The sequence below is a fragment of the Tupaia chinensis genome, unplaced genomic scaffold, assembly GCF_000334495.1.
Source record: "Tupaia chinensis unplaced genomic scaffold, TupChi_1.0 Scaffold000316_1, whole genome shotgun sequence".
Taxonomy (NCBI): domain Eukaryota; kingdom Metazoa; phylum Chordata; class Mammalia; order Scandentia; family Tupaiidae; genus Tupaia; species Tupaia belangeri.
In genome coordinates this window covers 2,688,014-2,695,703 of record NW_006159809.1, presented here as the reverse complement: position 1 = coordinate 2,695,703, position 7,690 = coordinate 2,688,014, and the positions used below count along the sequence as shown (strand labels likewise).

At 44.1% G+C, this 7,690-nt stretch overlaps 1 protein-coding gene across 3 annotated transcripts in view; it reads right to left on the bottom strand.

The window, feature by feature from the left end:
* Window positions 1-328: 328 nt before the first annotated feature.
* EVA1A (eva-1 homolog A, regulator of programmed cell death) overlaps window positions 329-7,690 on the bottom strand; it is a 58,634-nt gene continuing 51,272 nt past the window's right edge. For 2 of the 3 annotated variants that reach the window (XM_006151190.3, XM_006151189.3), the window contains one exon: window positions 329-1,600. In XM_006151190.3, coding sequence (XP_006151252.1) covers window positions 1,227-1,600 — 374 coding nt within the window. In that variant the 3' untranslated portion in view covers window positions 329-1,226. The remainder of the gene's footprint in view (window positions 1,601-7,690) is intronic. The other variant, XM_006151195.3, reaches the window with a different exon arrangement.

Sequence of the window (7,690 nt, the reverse complement as noted above, 5' to 3'; positions counted from 1 at the left end):
GTTTATCGGTCTAGAGGATGTGCTTCTTCCTCTACAACCCTCTTCTAAATGTGGCACAGCCTTGCCTCTCTTCTTTCCCCACCAACTTTCTCCTTCCATGTGGGCCGCCATCTTATCTCTAGCCTTGGGTCAGTCTTCTATTCCTCTAGTCACCCAGGCTGCAAGCATAACATAAAACCTATAGAAAACGAAAAGCCAATAACCACACAGAGGCTACTTCTCCATCCTAATCCTTGAGGGGGTTAGCAAAAGCCCATCATGCATCTAGATAAAAAAAAAAATTGTCATTTAAGATAAGAGTAACTACAGACGAAAACACAACACGAAAAAAGATGTTACGTAATGTTTATTTTGTTATCCCATCTTAATTTGGGCTTCAATCTTCACCTCCCGTTTTCATGCTTTCCTTGGAAATCCAAACTTGTTTTCTTTTTTAAAACAAAGTGTTCAAAATCATGATTATCTGAAATCGCAAGAAGACGTTCTCTCCAGAGGGAGGAAAGCACACAACTTTTATTCTTAGGCAGCATTTTCAAAGATGCATGTCAATATATATTTTATAAACTTTTAAAAATAGAACCCTTCATCCTGTGAGGTTACTGACATCTTTTAGTTCACTGACACATCTTTCATAATACAATAGTTCTACTCACTTTCGTGAATGAGGTGGGAAATGTACTAAGAGAGAGGATTTTAATCCCTGAGGTGCCAGTTAAAATGGACCAGGTTGCCATTGCAACACCAAGATTTTTAAAAATCAGCCTTAAATAATAAGCATGGATCATGCTCTCTGGATCAGAATCACCTCCATAGCATGGAGTCATTTAGAAAATTGCCTACACTGGGTTAAACTCAGCCTGCTAGTCCCAGCCTCCTTGCTACGATCATCTCCTTTTGCAAAGGAGTAACACAGAGCAATGAAGTCTGCAGAAACTTCTGAGATCCTCAGAATCAAGAGAAACCATGGTCCCGTTTCTCAATCTCCATCCACGTAGTTGGAGAGGGTTTTTCAGCACCATTCCAAGACCTGGGAAGGTTGGTGAACCCACTTGGTTTTTCCACTTCTCCAGCGACTAGGTCGTAAAGGAGAAGTCGGTCCACTTGGCAAGGAAATGCGCGGTTCGATTTTCCTGCCACCACAATGTTAGCAGAGCCACAGGCTCCTTGTGCCCATAGTCCCTGCAGATTTCCACCCTCCCAGTAGTTCCCGGGGCCCTTGCGCTGCTCTAGTAATAGCGATTCAGGCTCCTGGTCCCGGGCACCTCGGGCTGGCCGTTCATCCAGATCTCCCGGATGATGCGTTCGCGTTCCTCCAGCCGCTGGGCGCGCTCCAGCTCCTCTGCAGAGGTGAACACGTTCTTGTTCAAAGTCCTTTCGAAGCGGCGGTGTCTCCGCACAGAGAGGTCAGACGCAGTGTCAGAGCTGCCGTCCTCGCTGTCGCTGCTGTCGCAGCTGCTCTCTCGGTCCTGCAGGAACTTCTTCCGGGGACGCCTCCGGCAATCTGCGTGGCAAGAGATCCTCATAACCAAAGCAGCCAGCGTCAGGACCAGTCCAATGCACACGCCAGAGACAAAGTACAGTGCTGCCCGCTCAGGATTTTCTGGAAGGAGACCGGGAAGAAGAAAGCATTTGAGAGCTGTAAAATCTGTACGCAGAGACAAAAGGGGACTCCAGCTCATTCCTGTTACCAGGCCCCAAAGCTTTGATGGTTACAAATATTGCCTTCCATGTGACAAATGTCATAGTGTATTCAACATACAATCATTGACCAAGAGTGGATTTGCAAAGGGTATATGGGATTATTTTAATTTTTAAATTTTAACTTTGAAATGATTTCCAACAAAAAGCTATAAAAGAAACTATAAATATTTAGCACCTACTGTTTGCAAGCAACTGTGTTTAGCTGTCATTTGTTTAAAAGATGTAACTGTTGGGACCAGCAGATGGTGTAATGGCTGTGTAGGTGGACTCCCTGTAGTCGACCCTGGTTTGCATCCTGGACCCGGTGGCTTAAACTCATGCTGGGCACGTGTGTGTGTGCATGCCCAAGATCCCAAGAGAAGAATGGAGGAGAGGGGACTGCTGTGTGGCCATCTCCCCTAGGGAGTGATTTCTCACTTTCTGTCTCTGTCTTTCTGGCAAGTGCATGTGCCCTATAGCAAAAACCTTTCAAAAAAAAATTTTTTTTAATTAATAAAGATGTAACTGTCTAAAGTTTCTTTTCACTTATACCAAGACATCTCTGCTTGTGAGTTTGCTCAGGCAACCCCCTGAATTACCTTTTTTTTTTTTTCTTTTTTAAGAGAGAGATTTTTGCTATTGGGCATGTGCATTGTCCAGAGAGACAGAGAGAGACAGAAAGGAAGAAATCACCTCCCACGGGGGCTGGCACACCACAATCCCTTCTCCTCCACTCTCTTCTCAGGACCTTGGGCATGCACACATGCCCAGTGAGTCTTAAGCTGCTGGGTTCGGGACTTGAACTGTGGTCAACTACATGGGAGTCCAGTGATGTAACCACTACGCCATCTGCTGGTCCCCTGAATTACCTTTTAATCACAGTGGTGGGTAGCTTCTGAGATGACCTCTACCTCCTGGTATTCATAATCTTGCATAATCCCTTCCCCAAGAGAGCTGGACTTAGTGACTGACTTATCGAACATGAGAAAGTGATGGGTGATACCAAGATTAGGTCACATAAAACTGACTTCATAGTGTTCACAGTCCCTCTCTCTCTCTGGCTTTTCTTACTTGCCTGTTCTGATGAAGCCAGCTGCCCTATGTGAGCTGCTTTATTCAGAGGTCTATGTGGCCAGAAGCTAAGGGCAGCCTCTGGCCAACAGCCTCCAAGGAAATGATGGTGCCAACAGCTATTTGAGTGAGCCTGGAGTGAACCATCCCTCGTGGAGCCTTGAGGTGACCACAGCCCCCGCCTTTCAGCAGACTTGTGACAGACCTTGATCTCCAAACCTCAGCTAAGCCATACCCAGATTTACAACCCTCAGGAAGTGGAAAGAAATACGTATTGTTTTAAGCCACTAACTTTCAGGGTAATTACGTATGCAGCAAAAGATAACTTATGCAATCCATCACATACTGGAAATCATCAAAAGGACTTAAGAAAGGTCCCAGAAGGTTCACTGAAAGAGGAGGAAGAATTTGAGCCCTTTCCTTGGTTAAAAAAGCCTTTCATTCTGTTGACCCAGTGGTGTCCCTTGTAAGCTCTGCTCAATGGAATGAGAGCCAGAAAGGGGGTGAGCAGCACTTCCTTTCTGGTGCATGGAAGAACATAAGGACTCTCATTTATAAGCCAAATTACCCTGGGCCAATCACACCTTCACTGCATCTCCGAGTCTGATAGGAAACAGGTATGCCGCAAAACAACTGGAATCAAGAGAGACTGAGTGAAATAACGGGTATGTGTGTGAGGCACCACTGGGGGAGGCTCAAGGAGAATAGAATTAGGAAAATCTCAGTGGGCACCGGAAATGGAGAATGGAAAAGGCACGAAAGGTTCAGTCCACAGTGGTCTCTACCCAGCAATAATTCACAATTGAGAACCACTGGGATAAAGCAAAATGAAATCCATTTGCTGGAAAAATGGGTTCCGCTATTAATCAAGATGAAACCTCTCCCGAGGGCCATGTCTTGGTTCTGTCTACTCTGCCCTGAGTTCCCTAGCAGGCTCTTTTGCTCTCAGACAGGCTTGACTCTGCCCAGAAATAGGCTCCCGATTGCTAACAGAATTGATTTTCTGCCACCAGCTGTATCAAGCAGGAATAAGGTCATTCTACTTGGGGCGATGGCTGGCCAGAGAGCCCAGAGTCCTGTTTCTGTTTACAGGCCCACTGTCCCAAAAGGCCACTGACCCTACCTAAGTCCCTGTGAGTCTGAAAGGGTCTAAATTTTACCTCACCGCAGTGTACTTTAGTCTAGATAAGCAGTCTTCACAGTGGGAGCACGTGCCCAAGGCATGAACCAGCACAGATGGCTTTAAGAGAATCAATCTCCAGACTGTCAACAGTCATTTTCTTTGTTCTTTTCTATTCCAGATCTACCTGAGAAGGCGCCTGTGGAGGAGGGATGTGCTCGCTTGTTCCATACCCCTTCCTGTGGCTCCTCCCTCATTTTGCAAAAGGCAGATTGTCCCCTGTCGTTCACCCTCCACATCCCTGTCTTACTATAGTGTCCCACCGCTGCATGCAAAAATGGCCACCAAGGAAATTAACAATACAAAACACTGATGTCAATGTCAGGACCCAAAGCCTCTAATTCCCCGACAACCATTTGTCTTCAAATGAGTTTCCAATTTGTTGTTGTGGTTAGGGTTTTGCCACTGGGCACATGCACTTGCTGGAGAGAGACAGAGAGAGGGAAAGTGAGAAATTATCCCCTGTTATCCCCTAGGGGGATAGCCATGCCACAGTCCTTTCCCCCATTCTCTAGGCTTTGGGGCATGTATGCACACATGCCTGGTGTGATTTTCAGGCTGCCAGGTCAGAGCCTCGACTTTGGTCAGCCATGTAGGAGTCTAGTGCCTTAACCACCACGCCACCTGCTGACTCCTCCAATTCTTGGTTTTTAACAAAACAGAAGAATGCCCAGTCAGGTTGTTGCTGATAAATTAAAAATATTTTTTGGTGACTGATCACTTTGAAACTTGGCATAGGATACAAATTTGAATCAAAGACTTGAGTGACATTACAGTAACACAACTCTTTGTTTCCATGTATATAATTATGTAGTTTCTCAAAATACATGATCATAAAATGAAAACTGGGAATAGAATTTTCACTGAATCAAGTCTCATTCTTATAAGTGATATCCATGAGTACATAAACTAATGGGTGGAAAAGCTTATCCATCTCTTTAAGTGCATCCTTTAAAGGATGCGCTTTCTCCTTTTTATGTTCAAAAACTCTCTTGTACTTTCCAACTTCATACACAACAGATCTCGTACTGGACTTCTTTTACTTTAAATCATCAAGTTTCTCTCTTTCTTTCTCTCTTTTCAATTGTTTGCTTTCTGCCTGAGGCTCCCCTCAGTCTACCAGTCATCTATGCCAAAGCTCACGATGACCTTAGACTCACTATTTGGCTTCTGCCCCTTTGAAATAATTCATCTCAGCCATTGTTATGTGTCTTCCATCCCCTTCATTCTTACTTCCATTTCTCCACATCCACAGTATCACTGCTGCTTCCTAGCTTGATAATCAGCTTCCAATTCCTTCCACCGCTAATGCATTTTGCACATGGATGTCAATGCAACATTTTAAAATGTGACTCCTATTCTGCACCTCATTATTAAAAAAAAAAAAAAAAAAACTCTTAAAGCTTTCAAAACTCTGGTTTCAGTCTCCCTCCCCAGTCATGATCATATCCTTCAAACTCCTTCACAGAACCTCTACTCCAGGTAAGCTGAAAGGCTTCATTGTCCACACCTGATCCACCATCATATCCACTTCATGTTTGCTCCTGACTCCTCTACTGGGATACCAGAATGTGGGCCTCTTAGTGATTTTTTCCCCCAATAGATAATTAACCTTCAATAAAGCAGTCTTTCTCTTCTCTTTCTTTCTTTTTTTTTAAGAGAGATTTTTTTTTTTTTTCAATAGGGCATGTGTGCTGGCAGAGACACCAAGAGAGAAAAAGTGAAAAATCACCGCCCAGAAGGGATGGCCACCTCACAATCTACTCCATTCTCCTCTGGGGATTTTGGGTATGCACACATACATGCCTGATGTGAATTTCCAGCTGCTGGGTCCGGGACTCTAACTTGAATGGCAGTTGGCCATGTGGAAGTCCTGCACCATAACCACTATGCCACCTGCTGGCCCCAAACCTTTCTCTCTTACACTGACATACTGCCCAAAGAGATGTGCCTTAAACTTCATGAGTGTTTAATTCTTCCCTTGTAATGTAAGGACATGTTACAAAGGCATTTTCTTAGAATTCTATGAAGGATCACCTCATTACTAATGTAGAAAAACTCTGCACAAGATAATTGTGAAAATTCTTCGTTAAGAAAAGAATTTGAAATGATCCTGTGTGTGCTTTTGTCTAAGAGGTATGGCCATGAGCATATAAACTAGAGAAAAGTTTGTCCTGCTCTGTATGTTCTGCAAGAAGAAGATTTTGATTTCTGGCATTGGTTAGGTTCTGCCTCCTTAATTAAGATAAAGAAATTGAGCCAGTTGTAATAAAGTTTGACTTTTATAAGTTAGAATGAAATGAGTCAACAAGGGGGTTAGCCTCCCCCCCCTTTTTTTTTAAGAGAGGTTTTTGCTATAGGGTGCTCACCGGAGAGACAGAGAGTGAGAAATCACACCCTCCTCCCAGAGGGAATGGCCACACTGCAATCCTTTCTCCTCCATTCTCCTTGGGATTTTGAGCACACTCATACATGTGCCCAGTGTGTGTTTCATGCCACTGAGTACGGGATTTGAAGCATGGTTAGCCATGTGGGAGTCCAGAGACATAACCATTATGCCATCTGCTGGTCCCAGTCCCCCCTTCTGATGTAATGCCCTCGAAAAAGACACACCAAGGGGAAGCTGGCTCTGCCCTTGTGGACATGACCAGGGACTTCGTAGTAGTGAGTGTGAGCCAGCTTGTGGAGTTACTGTGGCTGGCATTCGTGTTTGTTTTCTGTGGATGAGCTCAAGACCAAACTCTTGTCCTTCTGTTCTCCCTTTATGAAGCCTTAAAGAGAGCCTGCTCAGGCAAGCTACGACTCTGAAGAAAACAGCAATACTGCATCTGCCACCTGTGCCTTCCATTCTAGGAATTCCTCAGCAAAAAGAGAATCTGCCTGGGTCTTGGAATAGGAGAAAGAGAATACCAACTATCAACTCGTGGTCAGTTACACTCACTTCACTGCCTAACTCATCCACTCGGCCATCTTCTCTGCCATTAGGATAAAAGCTTAGCATAAAGAGAATGATTGAGCTAATCCGTACCTGGAGGTTAGAAATGCCAGGGGAGGCTTCAAGATGTTCATGAAAAATGGAATTAAAGTGCAAACATTTTTGAAATCCAGGCAGTGTTTTCACAGCACATATTTTCCATAAACTTTTTGAAGACCACTTGTAAATTTGGAATGGCCTGCCTTTTAGAACTCTAAAGAGCTCAGATAGCCACAGACACACCAAACACAGCCCTCTGTCTCCTGGAGTGAAAGTCTGGAGCTCCATAAGCCTGTCTCCATGTTTTAGAGACTTGCCTATCATCTCTGTAAAGACTTTCACATAGGAATTTTCCCAGCGTGATCCCATCGGCCACATATGCTGATGAAATAAAAGCCAAGAGAAGACTTATAAAAGCTGAGCAGACACAGCAAAAAAGCTCAGGCTACTTCCTTTACTTCCCAACCCCTTCACAAGTAGAATTTCTTCATGGACCATTTTCCCAATATTGGAATGTTTAAAAAATATATAAAGATGTACACACAATGTCCACACATACACAAAGAGACCAACACACACAGGGAAGGGAGGGAGGGATTAAAAAAGGAAGTTAAGAAGGGAGAAATAGATGAGGATAGTTGAAAGATATAGATAGATAAATGAGAGACAGGTACATAGATAGACAGACAGACAGAAAGACAAAGGGAGCTATCACTTACTGAATGACTATTTGCCAGGATTTGTGATATCCCTTTATCCTGACCATATGTTATACCTCTAGCCAC